At 43.9% G+C, this 16149-nt stretch overlaps 1 protein-coding gene across 4 annotated transcripts in view; it reads left to right on the forward strand.

Moving 5' to 3' along the window:
- Positions 1 to 9977, forward strand: part of PLCB4 (phospholipase C beta 4) — a 143608-nt gene extending 133631 nt beyond the window's left edge. For 2 of the 4 annotated variants that reach the window (XM_074988461.1, XM_074988462.1), the window contains 4 exons: positions 71 to 128; positions 765 to 851; positions 3411 to 3447; positions 7890 to 9977. In XM_074988461.1, the coding sequence (XP_074844562.1) occupies positions 71 to 128; positions 765 to 851; positions 3411 to 3447; positions 7890 to 7978 (271 nt within the window). In that variant the 3' untranslated portion in view covers positions 7979 to 9977. The remainder of the gene's footprint in view (positions 1 to 70; positions 129 to 764; positions 852 to 3410; positions 3448 to 7889) is intronic. The other 2 variants (XM_074988463.1, XM_074988465.1) reach the window with 1 other exon arrangement.
- Positions 9978 to 16149: the final 6172 nt, after the last annotated feature.

A 16149-nucleotide genomic window follows, 5' to 3' on the forward strand; every position in this document is an offset into this window, starting at 1 on the left:
ACTCAGACTTGTGGTTCTGGCTCTTAGGGTTTTTAATAAATCTTCAAGTCCATATCCTTTTTGTTTTTAGGCGAGTAAGAGAACTAAATAGCAGCAACACTAAAAAGTTTCTCGAAGAGAGAAAAAGGGTGAGTATAATTTTGATAAGAAACCAGTGTGTGTGGGTGGGTGTGATTTTTTTTTTTTGGCTGGAACTTCATCTTTTGGCTAATTTTATATCCAGCTTCTGTATGGCATTACACACAAACATGGCTACCTCTCTATTACCTGTAGTTAAAATATTTCGATGACATTGATAATTTTTACTAGCTTAAGAAACTAGAGACTCAAGGTCATTTTTAAACTGAATTTTGAGGTCTGTCTTCACCAGCAAGTTGACACACAGCCCACTCCTGAGCTTCTAATTCTGACTGAAACCTGCGGGCACTTTATCTGAATTCCCTTTCCCATGTACCTGTGTTGAGAGTTGACTCATCAAATGGATTTTTGTCCCTCTTTTCAATTACAGATCAAAATCCTGAGCAGAGATTCAATAACACATGCAATGTATATATGACTCCTTATTATGATGTATGAACTGAAATAGTTTGCAGTTACATATATTTTCAATCTGTTAAATGGTAAATTAACCAGAGTGGGGACCATGCCTCCTCTTCTTTTGTACAGTGCTCTAAACACCAGTCAATACATATTTTGGAAGCTGTTCATTTAAAAAATAGTAATTTGTGCTACACATCACCTGTATTATCTTCTCTTGTTTATAGCTGGCAATGAAGCAGTCAAAGGAAATGGACCAGTTGAGAAAAGTTCAGCTTGAGCATCTAGAAGTCTTGGAGAAGCAGAATGAGCAGGTATTTTATTTAAAAGGCTTCCAAGAAAAGTGAATTGCTAAGTTAAAAGAGAAAAAAAGAACGTATTTCCGTTCGTAGGGTACAGCTACGTGGTTCTCAGCCTGTGGCCCAATCAGCACACAGCTGCAGCACATGTGACATCATCAGGCCCATACACGTAGTGTTGTATGTGGCCCACCAATGGTAAATAGGTTGAGAACCACTGTGCTACACAGTACCTGGGAAATGTGATTCCCAGACTGGGCAGTTGTATGTCCACTAAAGCAGCTCAAACTAGCACCTGAAAATAGCAATATGGTTGCAACAGCTTGGGCTAGCCACCTGAGTGTGTACCCCGGAAGCTTGGGAGGATTCTACCTGACAGCTAGCGTTACCTGCACCTGTGTGTACTTCCACAGCCACACTGTTATTTTTAGGTGTTAGCTCAAGCAGAACTAGCATGCGCTTGTGCACCCACACTGGGAATTAGCACCCCCCAGCTGCTGTTAAGACCTACCCTAGGCTCTTCTGAGTGTCAGTCATCATTAAAATTGGCTCCAAACAGCTTTTACTTTTACCCTCTCTCCTGTTTGGGAGTGGAAAATGTAGGCAGGAAAGGACTCCAGACAGTATGGAGTACAGATGTGGATCGTAGAAGCATCTAAAACTTGGCTGCTTCTCCAAAACTTATCCTCCAATCTGTACAAACTTCATGAGACTGGAAGGTTAGGCAGGAAATCTCCCAGAATTTCTGTGCATTCCTTTTCAGCCCTGTCTGGAAGGACCGCAAGAAAACCCTTTTTCACAATATCTTGGTACATCTGGTTCCAGTCCTGGATGGAAGATAGGAGTGGAATAAAAAAGGCTCAAAATATGTAAAAAGCTCACCAGATTTTGTTTTGGGTTCTATTCTACAAATTGGTGACAGTTCTGGGTTTTTGCTGGAGAGAAGAAAATAATTTCCCTGAAAACTGGCAGTCAAATTTTATCCCGCGTGGGAGAAATCTTCTTTTCTTAGTGGTTCCTTCTCCCAAAAGAGGAGCCAGTAGAGCAATAATCCTCATATGAGGTCAGTTGTCAGGTGTGCCTCAAAGAAGTAGGAACCCTTAAGTGGACTCTGCAAACACAAATGCTGTGAGGTGAGAGAGGATGGAAGGTTGGATTTAATGGCTGTTACCTACAAGAGTTATGAATTTATTTCCTGAATTTTTCACTAATTTTCCAGAACTTGAACTCTTCTGATAAAACACATGCACCTTGTTAGGTCTACTCAAGGGAGGGATAATTTCTACTCCAGTTACCTACTCTTCTGTCTAGCCTGAAGTGGTCTGAATCAAGCCATGTCCACCATCTACACCAGGGATGGAAAACCCCACATAGCAGGTGGACTGCATGAGTGGCCCTCCTGTGCAGCCCACTGGGGTTGCACCTGTGGACCCCAAACCCCCAGTCTGTCTCCTCCACTATGTGCCTCACATTCTGCGGTACCAGAGCCCTGCACTTATCTCCTCCCCCACTCCCTTCCAGCACTTTTAGAGCTGCATATGTCCTGTTTCACACTCATCCTCGCTCCTCCTCCACTCTTTCGGGAGATGGAACACTGTGAATCAGCTGTTCGTGGCATTCCAGCCCTGGGAGGGGAGAAGGAAGAACTGTGCTGGAACATGAGTCAGGCAGTTCACAGCTCAGAAAGTGGGTAGGGATGGGGAGGAGCAAGGAAGCGCAAGGCTCTGATGCATGGTGAAAGGGCAGCCAGGGGGGCCACAGGTTGCCCACCACTGATGTACACACAGCTAATCAACGTGCACAGTGTGAATAGATGAGAAGAAAATATAATTGTGCCTCACCGTGCAGGATCACTGCAGTCAGGCTGGTTCAGACAGTTCTCTCGCAGTGTAAATTGTGTTAGTTGACCAACTAAGGTGTGAAGCTATAAAGAGATTAAAGCCCTGATTCAAAGCCTACTGAAGTCAATGAGTGTCTTTCCAGTGACTTCCGTGGACTTTGGCTCTAGCCCACTATAGAGACAAGAGCTGAGCTTTTCGGTTAAACACTGTCATTCCTTATTTTTGAGTGTTTGATTTCTCATCTTGAGAAAGTTGCCCCAATGCTAATTGTTCTTCATAGAGTTGATCATACACTGTTTCTTATGAAATGTTCTGAGCCTGATTCTGACGTTGTGCTTGTTTCTTGCTGGTATAAGTTCATGACGTCAATGGATTTGCATGTGAGATGATACTCAAGTCTGAGCGAGGGACGAATCTACCCCAGAGCATTAAGAGCTGCCTGGTGGTCATGTGTGTTCCAGTTAACTGTATCAAAGCTTTTCAGATTCTTAAATATGCCTTCCATGTCCTGCTGGGGGAGATGCTTTTCATCACAGATGTACACAGTGCAGACAGATACACCCATGGGTGGCAACACACTTCAACATAAAATATTACGCATGCACATTTGTTAGACTTTTTGTTTTATGTATTCTTTTCTTGCATTCATTCCTCAGTCTCACTTCAGTTTTCATTCATTTTATTTGCTTTGTTGTATTGCTCAATTTTGATGTTATTATTTTTGTACAAACAGCTTTTGAAATCCTGTCACGCAGTGTCTCAAACACAAGGTAGGACTGATCTATAATAAGCAAGCTACTATTTCAGTATGCTTTCTGTCTAAATTAAATCATTGTCATGGGAGCACATTTTGTAAATGCAGCCACTGGGAAGTAGCATTACCATAATGAATGCACTGTTAATAATACTTAATGCACAGTAAATATTTGAGTCTGACATAATCACAGTATTTTATGTTTTCACATCTCAGACCCAGACATACATTCTTACAGCAATGTGGACAGGAAACTTTTAGATGCTGATTTGTATTGTTATATTATCAGGAGTTAGTTAAAGACGTGCTTGAAATACTTGTGTGTCTGTAAGAAGCATCTAATGATTAAGGAAACTATTTTAGTGTTGACATATAAATGACTAACTTGCTAATGCTGATAGACAAAGACTGATTTTTCACATGTATTAGCATAAGCATAATAAAAGTAATGCCACACTAAAGATAGCTAGAAGTGTATTAGCTAGTAGAAATAGCTTTTTAGAGGCTAAAGAAAAGAGGCTTCTAGCTATTGAAATCTCAATCACACTATTGCAATTTTCCTGTTATAGCTTCCTAGTAACCATCACTCATAAGAAATCCATGTTAACAACTTCTCCAAATAGCAATAAAATATCTCTGTTTAAACCTAACATCCAGCTGTGCAGATTTTTCCTGAACTTAATGAGTTCCTTGAATCATCAGTCCATCATTCACTACAGAGATCAACGACCTTGGGTCCGTGGCCTGTCAAGCTAAGCCAGTTGTGGGCTGCAGGATGTTTTGTTCATGTTGACTGTCTACAAACATCACCCCCGACAGCTCCCAATGGCCACAGTTGGCTGTTCCCAGCCAATGGGAACTGCAGGAAGCAAAGCTTCTGCAGCTCCCATTGGCCTGTCAGGGCGACCCATGGCCATTGGGAGCTGGGGATGTGGGTAGGGAGTGGGGCTGTGCCTGCAGGGAGTCAACATCAAGTCTCAAAGCCTGCAAGTGGCGCTTATCCTGATAGGCCATGGACCAAAGATTGCCAACCCCTGATTTACTGGGATCCCCATTCTCACATGCAGTCTAAAGGCATCTACTGTAACTATACTGAATTAGAGGAGTTATACAAAGCATTAATTTGACTGGCAGCCAGCACTCTATCCAGTTGTATGAGAAGCTGAGCACCCTCAAATCCCATTGAAGAAGAGAGCACAGAACACCTTGCAAGACTGGATGCAGAGGTCCCATTAACTACCTGAATGTGCCTTGATGCCAAGTACTGGCTTCTGCAAGGCTCATCTAGAATTATCCTATTCAGGTGATCGCTTTACAATGCAGTGGCTGACCTTCGGTTGATAATAACAGGCAGCCTGGCCAGACAGCATAGTGCTGTTCTGAACTAAATTCACTTTACAGTCACACCCTTCTGGCTAAACTCTTCTGCCAGTAGTTACAGGGCTTTGCTTGTGAGGTAGAGCAGGGTGATACCTTAGAACGTGAGAAATTCTGGGTCATGTCCAGTGTTGGCTGGAACCTGCAGACACAGTACCCCTCTGCAGCTCCCACTGGCCGGGAACAGCCAACACGGCCGCCCAGGGGAGGTGCAGGTGCTGCCCAGCTGATTATCAGAGCACCCACAGCCAGCAGCGTGTGTTTCTATTGGTGGTGCACATCTGTACATGTCTTGGTGCCCATAACAAAATTTATTGTGACCACAGATGGAAGAAATTAGAGGGAACGCTGGTCATGTCTCTCTTATGATTGAGACTTCCTGAGTGACCAGGAGCAGGATGAGTCACCTCTAGCTTGTCTATGTTGACCATTTGGTTTATGGCAAGCTGGGTGGTATCACTAACCTTTTGCTCTCAAACTGTCTGGGTGGACCCTGCTGACAGCTAATAACAATGCACTATTGTGCTTTCATCTAGCCCTTTTTTAAATGAACTATGCAAGCCTGCCCCCCTCCCCACCCCTGCCACCAGGATAATTAATCTGTGGCAGGCTAGTGTGAGGTAGATACAGATCACAGCTTTCTGTGAACTACACAGTAAACCCTCAATTTAATGGACCCCAATTCAATGGACTTTGGAAATAATGGATGCTGTCTGCCAGCCTCCCCTGCTCCCAAATAAATGCTGGCGACTCACCAGAGCCTGTGTAGCCGCTGCTGAAGAAGCCACCAGGGCTGGAGCCGCCATGCGCTCCTTCCACCTTGTAAGGTACCACCCATCCTGCAGATTCGGATTTAGCAGACTTTTGGCATTAACTCACACTCCTTCCCCCCATTAGTCTGTTAAATCAAGGGTTTACTGGATGTTCATGCAAATCCCTTAGTCTTCCAGTGCCTCAGTTCCCCATCTGTGTTTAAAAAAAAAAAAAAAAAAAAAAAAAAAAAAAAAAAAAGGGAGGGGGGCTTTTTTTATCCCTATCTTAACAGGATGATGTGGGGATAAAGTCTGTGAGATGCTCAGGTCTCAGGGACTACATTAGCACTTCAGCTAGACATGTCACTTACTGCCTAATAAACACAAGTTGTGTCAAAGAGTTCACATTTTAGTTGGAATGTGATTCACATTCACACGTAGAGTGAATGCAACGAGTCAGTGCTGGTATTTCAGAAAAGGCTGTACACATTGATTCATGTATTGATGTTATGTTTCCATGTTTCCATTTTAAAATTATTTCTTCATTGATTTCAAACGTTCAAGTCATAAAAATGTGAACTAGGATTTAAATGGATTGATAGTATTTAAGACAGTTGCCTTTGGTATTATCATAGTGACTGAGCATACATATTTGATGGTGAAATGCACAGACCTTTTGGTTCAGACAGGGGCACTTACACAAACCCACATTTAATTTTGCAGAATGGATAAGGAGGCATCTAAATGACTGTTCTGGGCCTTCATTTGGCCAGTTGTACGTACGGAAAATGCCTGTTTGCATCTACACAATATGCAACTCCCTGAGTAGGAGCTTCTTCATGTATTCAGATAAGAAGAGCCTGCCCCAAGTGCCTGCCCCCTTTCCAACTGATCAGAATACACAATTCACACAGTATGGCAAGTCCAGTGACCACTTCTCCCTGTCCAGCAGAAGCGGGTCAGACACACCAGGTAAAAGACTGAAAGTATCTTTACCTCCTGGATGACAGGAGAGGGATCGCGGTGGTTATTACCTGTTCCGTTTGCTCCCTCTGGGGCATCTGGCACTGGCTTCTGTCAGAAGACAGGATACCAGGCTAGACGAACCTTTGGTCTGACCCAGTATGGCACTTCTAGTGTTTCTCATGTGCCAGTTTGAAGACATGCCCTCTCCTCCGAAGGCTAGGTGTAAAGATTGACGGGACCATATAGTCAGGTGATTTTGGATCAATATGATAAGTGAGTTTCCAAATCGAAGGGCCCTTGTGGAAAATCCAAAGGCGTATGTGCCTCCTCTGACTTGAGGAACGTAGGGGTTTCCAACTCAGGCACCTTGGAACTCCACCTTTGCCAATGCCAAAGGGAGGCATTTAGTACTTCCAAGGGTATAAACAACACTTTTAACTTTACCTGCAAACCAAGAGGCAGCCAACATACCACGTGTATTGAAATATACTAACAAGCGGGCTGCTGCAGTGTGTGCCAGCTTTAGATTCCAGCTGTAACCCCAGGTAGACCACGTTACAGTAGCTAGTCATGCGGCAACAAAAGCACGGACACCAAGGTGTACAGCCAGAATCACTAAGCTCGGTAAAATCCTTTTGGCCATCTTAAAGAAGGTGTCAACAATCTCCGTCATCAGTTAAGTCCTGTAATGGTCCACACCAGTGTTTCCTGTAAGCTGAGGGCCCAGGAGAGTTTCAGGTGCCTCCCAGCTAATTAGCAGAGCACCCAGAGCCAGTAGGATGTGTTTCTATTGGTGGTGCCCATCGGCACATGCCGTAGTGCGCATAATTTATTTCACCCGTGGATGGAAAAAATTAGAGGGAACCCTGGTCCACACCCATCACTGCTTTTCCCGGCTGGAAATGAGTACAGATTTAGTTTCCCAAACAGCTCCACAACCTCAGTAAGCAACCCCCGTCCCAGCTCAACCAGGGCTTGCATACTGTGAGTCTCGAGTGACGCTGCTCCATCTCCATAGGCAGTTCAGTCAGAAACAGCCTGGATTTTCTCCATGCAATGTGAGGCTTTCAGATGCGTTTTCTTTGCACTTCGTTGAAAAGTGACTCATAAATCCTAGGATAAGCTCAGAAAGGTTTCCTAGTGTTTTGTAACTGAGAAGCAAAAGGAGGGAAGATAGCAGCGATGTTTGAAAACAGGCAGATTTTTTTTCTGAGGGAGGAAGGGAGAATGCTCACATCTCTCCAGCTTTCGTCACTCATGTTCCACTCAGATAGATACTGTTGTGCGGAAAAAGGGTTTGGTTTTGAACACAAGCTTTCGTGTGATGTTTCATGAGGAAACAATGCAGTTATTTGGGTTGCAGGCAAAGGAGATGCAGCAGATGGTGAAGCTGGAAACAGAGATGGATCGCAGGCCGGCAACAGTGGTCTGAAGCTCCAGCATGCAAACTGAAGCCAGGAAAAGCGATCTCCATAAAATTCCAACCCTCATCGCTGAGGAGGGAAAGCGCCTTTTATGCTCTTTCCTTTCTGTTTAAACAAATATAAACACAGACCACTAAGTCTTAAGGTTTTGCATATTTCTTTTTAACACTGAGTACTGAAATTCCTTTGCTGAGCAAAACACTATTAAAAAGAGGCACATAACTCTTTAAACCCAGTTCAGGAAATTTCCATGCACCTCAGTGGTGTCCTTTCCTGTGTTGGGATGCAGGATCAGGACCTCAAAATGCAACCCCCTGTTTCTTTTTTATTTAAACATAAGCTCACATGGTAACACAACCATAATCAAAACAACATACTATTTATTTTTTATACTCATCTTCGGCCATATTAGCCCTAGTTCTGCAAGTTAGGAGGCACTACCACATCAGGCCTTTTAAATGGATCTGCTATTAAATCTATACCATTATAAAAGGAGAGGAATCCGTCTGTCTGTCCATCCAGCCCTCCCTGGGGCTGGAGCTGCCACCAGACTTCCACATCCTGGGTGGCTCCCAGACCCAGGCTACCAGAGTTCCCCAGAGCTGGGGCTGACAGAGTTCCCCCAGCCCCAACCATCTCCCTGGGGCCAGAGCTGCCAGCAGAGCTCTGCACCTTGGCTGGCTCCCAGCCCTGGGGCTGGTGGGTTTCCCTGGGCATGGTCTCCACGTGTGAAGCTGCCGGTGGGGCTCTGCACCCTTACCAGCTCCCAGCCCGGTGCTGCCAGGCTTTTCCTAGCCCCAGCTGGATCCTTGGTGCTGGAGCTCCCAGCTTAGTAACTGCCACAAGGGGGCGGGCCCTGCCAGAAATAATAAAAATCAGTTTCATCTGACAGATGTAGTCTCTTTTGGGTGATTTTTTTTTTTTTTTTATTGAACACACTTATTTGCGGTGCAGCAAAATGTACTCAATTGAAAATGAACTGCACATCTTGGAAAGTATGATTATCTATAAACCTATCAGCAGAATGAACACCCTGGGACAACAGTGACTTGCAGGACATTTCCATATTCAAATTATGTCATCAGCAAGTGCCATATCAACTCCATCATTCCTGAAAGATGCTGACCTCCTGTGAAAGGTGTTCAAATGTTTAACATGGTAGATATACATTGTTTGTGCCAAAACTAATTAGTACTCTAAGGTTAAAGGAATTATGTGTTAGGCACTTTAAGAAAAGTTTACATCATCCATTGCTTGTATAGAAATTGTATTTTGATCTTATTGCTTCAGATCCCAGGTATTAGGGTTCATTGTACCTTAAAGATGGTTAAATGACTGTTGGCAAAAGTTTGTAACTGTGAAAATGTAAAAAGTATTTATATACTTCAAATCACAATATTGTAGAAAATCACCTAATTGTTGCCATGTGACAAAATTAGTAAACTGAATTACTAGAAGTATATTTGCATGTGATACAGTCACCAGTTATGACTTTAATGCCAATCATATGACCACAGTCATTCTATTAGTCAGTAAATACTGATTAAATGTATGGTACCAGAGATGTTTGATTAAGTCTGAAGATTTCTAGCATAACAAGACCTATATATATATATATGTACATGAATTATGTGGGCATTCTTGATACTTCAAGTTCTAGTTAAAAGAAAAGTACACAATTAATTTAATTTTACACAAAAGTATTTATGCAGATTTTCAGAATTTCATATCAGGAATAACCTTTTTATGTCTGTTAGATATAAAAACTCTTTGCTACGGTGGTAATTTGCATGTTCTTAAAGCCTGCTGTAGTTACATTGCAGAACAATGCATGTAAGCATTCTGCTTGGAATTTGCCCATGCTGCCAATACGAAGGGGCCTGCATGGAAAACGGGTAGTTTAGAACAAATCAGATGACTGATTTCATTATGCTGACCGCCAATTAAGTTGCTGTATATGCTTGTACAAACCAGTTCTACATATTCCTATACACAAATAAAATGAAGAGGTGAATGTTATTGTCAATCCTGAGATGAAACTTTCAACTTCTCTAATAAAAAGATAAAAATAAATGAGTGCTCATCAGTGAGATTGATTTATAGAAGAGTTTCAAGATATCCTCACTTCAAAATAAAGCACAGAGTTTAAAGTATCTACAATAAAGTCCAGTAAAGGTGCTCATATAGGTTGAACCTCTCTTATCAGGCACCCTTGGGACCTGACTGGTTCCAAATGACAGAATTTGCCAGAGCATGAGAGGTCAATATTGTCCAGTACCATTACCAACATTTCCACTGCTTACTGGGCTCTTAGAAGACGTTTGGGGGTAAATTAGAACTAAATAATACAGAACCAGAACTGGTGGCTGTAAACAAACTTTATGGGACCACAGGAAGCTTGGCCACACCCATGATAAATGGTCATACTCCTAATTAAAGTCATGCCAGATTGTGTGTTGCCAGATGAGTTTCACCTGCGCTAGAAACATACCCATAGCATGTCTTATTTGTTCCAGGGATTTTTATATCAGTTATTTCAAAGGTTGTGAGCACTGGGCTAGATACATGATAGAATTTAGCACATGAATCCAAAGGGTAGGTCCTCACAAACCTTACTTAGCAGCTGCCTAACCCCTGGGTGCCTACAAGTCTACTGGTAAAGCCTTTGTGCACCTGCATTTCTGCTGATGAGCGGTGTTAGTGTTACGGAGTATTGATAAGGCTGTTTGTGCGGCTGTTCTTGGAGCTCCAGTGTTAGCTGCATGGGCAGAGTTCAGCATACTGGTTCAGAAGATCTCACTGTTGTTCTTAAAGGCCACAGCTTGGTTCAGTATTAAAGGGTGCATGGAAGCTACCACACATACTTCTGCAGCAAAGATAACGAGTAAATCAGCACAACATGATACTGTCCCATAGACCAGGACAAAGCTGCCCCTCCTGTGAGTTCTCCTTTTACACTGTAAAAGTTGTGTTATCCTGCACTTTATCAGTCTGAAGTCTCCATTTACCAGCATTTCTGGTATTTTTCAACTCAAATCTTCAGTCTAATACCTAGGAGGAGTTTACTACCCAGGAAGTTATGCAGTTGCACATTGTACACTCTACTTTTATGCAAAGGAAGTAGAAGACAAGCTGATAGCAGGGATTTATTCAAAATAGCAGTTTCCGGGATGGGTCGGAGAGTCATCACAGATTCTGCCCAATCTCTTACTCCTTCTACATCTACAATGATATTTAATGTTGCTAATGATGACCCTGCGGCACTGAGAGAGACTGAAGTATCATGTGGTAACTTACTGTACAGAAAACTTCACCAATGTACACCCAAGTGCTTCAGGAAAGAAATCACTGCAGTGCAGTACTGTTACTAGCTTGGTGATTACCCGTATGTACAGTTTTGTGCACTCTTTATTCGATTGCACTCTAATTCTTTGAAAACTGGTATTCCTTTGGTAAGTGAAACTCTTAGGTAATGGGAATAGTTGATTAACTGGCACACCCAAACCCCCATGTGCTAGCTAACAAAACTTTTACTGTACATTAATATAAACAAGTTACACTCCAGAAATTTCAGAGCAGTAGCTGTAGCTGTGTTAGTGTCTCTCTCTCACACACACACACACACACACCTACATATGCAAAGCAGTCCTGCAGCACCTTAAATGCTAACATTTGTGTTTATTAGCTTTCATGGGTGAGACCCACTTCATCACATTTGGAGCAAAAAGTGAGAATGCAGGTATATATGAATAGTGGGAGGGGAGAAGGAAAGAAGAAGGGACAAAAAAAGAGCAGGTGGAGGGAGTCACCTGTCATTAACAGGACCTGTGAAAGGAGTAAATTAAGTGGGATGGGTGCTATTCCTGCAAATGTCAAAGGTGGGGCAATTGTAATACGTAAGATAATTGAGATCCCTGTTGAATCCCAGGTTCAATGTGTCAAACTTGCAAATGAATTCCAGATGTCTCCCTTCGTAATCTAGTGGTAAAATCTTTTGGTAACAAGATGGCCACTTTAAGATCCATTATTGTATGTTCTAGGAAGTTAAAGTATTTCCCTACAGGTTAATGTGTATTCTAATTCCTGGTGTCTGATTTATGTCCGTTTATCCTTTGGACAAACTGGACAGTCCCTGTGCCAATGTACGTGGCACAGGGGCATTACTGGTATGATGGCATATGTCATGTTAGTGGATGTGCAGGTGTATGAGCCCCGATGATGTGGTTAGGTCTAGTGATGGCCTCTTTAGTATAGATGTGTGGACGGAGCTGGCAACAGGTTTTGTTGCAGGGATAGGTGCACTCTTAGCTATCTCCGAGACTCCACTGACTCCTTGAGGAAACTACAGAACATCCTGAAAACACCATCCTTGCCACCATGGATGTAGAAGCGCTCTACACCAATATTCCACATGAAAATGGTCGACAAGCCATCAGGAACACCACCCCAGATGATCCCATGGTACATCTGATGGCTGAGATCTGTGACTTTGTCTGCACCCAAAACTATTTCCGATTTGGGGACAATTTATACCTCCAAGTCAGCCGCACTGCTATGGGTACCCACGTGACCCTGCAATATGCCAACATTTGTATGGGTGGCTTAGAAAGTTTCCTCGGCTCCCATCCCCTCTTAGATCCAATGACAGCAAAGACCTGTCAAGTGGGGAAGATCAGGCCTACTGATGACCTTGGGAGTCAAAAGCAAGCGCCTTCTTTTGAAAGCAGATTCAAAAGACCTTCTTTGAAGATGAATGTGGCAACACTGAGGTAGCACCCAGAAGAAGACACTGGGGAGGACTGACAGCCAAGAGTGCATAGGTTTTGGCATATGCATGGGGCAACTAATTGGTGTAGATTTGCATGAGGGGGCCACTATAAATTTAAGGTGTCTTGTGGGGCACCCCGGCTCTTGTCAACATCAGACCATCAATTTGGATTGGCAGAAGCTTGGCTCCACCCCTCCCCCATCTAACTCACCTGATCAGACTAACACAGCTACCCTTCTGAGACTGATCAGTGAAGAATGGGCCTATGGAGTCAACACAGGGAATAAACAGATGTAAAAGCTAATACATGCCCACAAAGCCTGAGTCAATTTCAATAGCTATTTAATCTGTATAAAGACTGTAGGGACTTGGACCTTAACAATAGGACCTGGCAAGTTCCTTGACTACTTAGGGCATGTGTGTAACCCTTTGACAAGAGTGTGATCAATTTTGTTCAAGTTATGCCTTGGGAGGGTAAAATATGCGTATCAACATTGTATGTAAAGAGAAAAAACAACCAACACCTTGCCAAGGGTCAATGAAGACAAGTAGAAAACAGGCATCATCTACTTAGCGGACATTGTTTGGCAGGAAGAAATGTGTAAGCCAGACCTTCATGTAGTGACAAATACGCGGGGCTTCCCATCTCAACAGATGGAGATAATCCTCAAAGGGGAGAGTGGTAGAAGAGAGAACACGCGCAAATTTCCTCTCTCCTCCAGTTCTTTCTACTCATGGCAGCAACAATGCCGAAAGTATTGAACTAAGGGAAGGCTCTGGCCTGGGGGCTTCCAGCCAATAAATACTGCAGAAAGCAGGTGTTGAGAGAGAGTTTTCATTTGACTCCATTTAGCTTGCTAAGTTTGCTATTAGATTGTGTTTTATCTTTTTTTTTCTTTGCGAACAATGCAGACTTTCATTCAACAAATGGGTTGTGTTCCAAAAGTTCATTAGTAAGTCAGTCATTTGGCCCTTGGTATGTGTTTTCCCATAGTACCAATGTTATAAAGTGTAGTTAGATTCCCAGTCTAAACCACATAAGCCTATTGAAACCATAATATAGTTAAAATACTATATAGTTGCAAAGAAAAATAGATGAAAGAGTTTTTATTTCAGCGTGAATGCTGGTGCTTGAGGAAAGGCAGGCTTAATTAGAGGAGGATGAGGAGGTACCTGGAGATGCTGAAGGGGAATTCTGGGCATCCCTGGGCTGCCACTGGTGAAGGCTCTGCACCAGCTCCCTGTGGTCAGCCCCGGCCAACCCCACCCCACAGGCTCACCACCTGCTCCAGCAGTGCTGGTCCCAGCCACAAACACACATCCAGCCCCTGTTCACCAGGCGACAAGAAGTGGCATGAGCATGGAGCAGAGGACTCCGGAGGAGCAGGGGCTGAAGACAAACACAACCAGGGGCTGAAGAGGAAACCATGGTCTCCCCTTTCAAGTAGCACCTCTCTCCAAGTGCTGGCTGAGCAGCCACGCACTGTTCCTGTGGTGTCCTCCGACCAGCACTTGCACCACTCACCGCCACCTGTGCCCCTTACCTGCTCCCCGAGGCTGCAGGTGAGCTTTTCTTCTGATGTATGGCTGTTGGTAAGTCAGATGTTTGTATCTCAGGCAGTGCCTGTCATCCCTGAAAGCCTGTCCATTGTCAATAGACTTGGTTTCTTCTTTGATTGAAACCACTGCGTTTCCACTGATGTGTTTGAGACATTCCACTCGAGAGAGCAAAGCTTCTGCCCCTTGTTTTCCATCCATGAGAAGGTGGGAGCCCCGACACTGTGGTGAGGTATTTAGTGCCCGGATGTCACAGGGTGAATGTGGCAGAGGTGTGTGTGTGCAGGGATGTGCGTGCACATACAAATGTGTGCGCATCTACCCACAAATGTGTGCGCATCTACCCACATGCCATAGAATCCGACTCCATGGGCAAGAGTGTCCTTAATTCCTTTATTCCTCAGGATCAATCATTCCTTTAATGCAGTAGCAGCTATTAAAATCTTAATACCCCCCCCCCGACACCCCGGGCTGTGTGTGGCTTGGCTCCGCATGTGTATGTAGTGTGGTGTATCCTGCCGACAAGCCACAAACGGCCCTTCCTGCACTGCAGAGCATCCACACGGGTGTCAGAAGGCATCCGTGGTAAGCTTGAAGGCTGGCCTTGATTTTAGCCCTTGCGTATCTGCCTGCTTCACACAGTCCTTGTGAGGGGTGTACTGTCCACAACAACTTAGTGTAAGAGAGGATCCATCCTCTTAAATCCACACATCTTGCATAGTCTGACCATTAATTAACAGAACGATCCAGTTGCCTTTAACCTCAGCTGAAGTTTTTGAAGTGTAACCCACACCTCATATGTGGTTAACTGTCCCATGTAGTGGTACCTGGACCGTGTCTCAGAGAAAGGATGAGTGTCTTCTACAGCCTGAGCTGAGAGCCAGCTGGACTTTAGCTCAAGCTGTAGACACCTGCACTAAGCTCCAGAGGACTCAGATTCAAGCCTTCCTAAGGGCAATTACAGAAGCACCTCAGAAAGTCTGACCCTGTATGTTAAGAAAGGAAGAGCAGCAGATAGGTGTCTGATGCTTTCCTAAAAAAGCTGTGGGCTCCTTTCACCCAGCCAGCCACCAGACTTGGGCAAAAAGCAGTGTTGGTTTACTAGACCAACAAGAAGTCCTGTGGCACCTTAGAGACTAACTGAAATTTTGGAGCATAAGCTTTTGTGGACAAAGACCTGAAGTGGGTCTTTGTCCACAAAAGCTTATGCTCCAAAATTTCAGCTAGTTTCTAAGGTGCCACAGGACTTGTTGTTTTTGAAGATACAGACTAACAGGGCTCCCTCTGATACTTGGGTTGCTAGCTCTGCTGAGAGCCATTTCCTCGGATTGACTAACTGGTCAAGAGTTTCCCTCTATACCTATCTAGACGTAGATCTAGATCTTTGCACAATACTTAGGCGAAGCTACTTCTGCCCTTGTCCCTACCAAGGCACATTTGGCCACTTGCTTGTAGAGCAACAAGTTGACCAGCTGCTCTCTGCAAATTAAATTACTAATGATCCCCCAGCAACTCAGCTCTGTGGCTCCTGGCTGAGAATGGGAGGCTGATGGAACTGTAGGCTAGGTTCCCACAATGCACTGCTGCAACAGTCGATGAGTGGTGATTTCGGTGTGGGTGCAATGGGCCGAATTTGTAGGGAGCCTGGGGGGAGTGAGGCTCCTCAAAATCGAATTTAGAAAAACAGGCATAAAATCGATTTTAATAAACTCGAATTTATCATGTAGTGTAGACAGTCCTAGTCTGGTGTGCTGCACCCCTTGTTATCTTTCCCTGTGTCGCAGCAGGCCCGGTCCTTTCACCGCTGTTATAAAAGGGCCTGGAAATACCATGATCAGAAAACAGGTGTCACTATTTGACCTGACTGCTCAGTA

The sequence above is a fragment of the Carettochelys insculpta genome, chromosome 3, assembly GCF_033958435.1.
Source record: "Carettochelys insculpta isolate YL-2023 chromosome 3, ASM3395843v1, whole genome shotgun sequence".
In the NCBI taxonomy this organism is placed as follows: Eukaryota; Metazoa; Chordata; order Testudines; family Carettochelyidae; genus Carettochelys; species Carettochelys insculpta.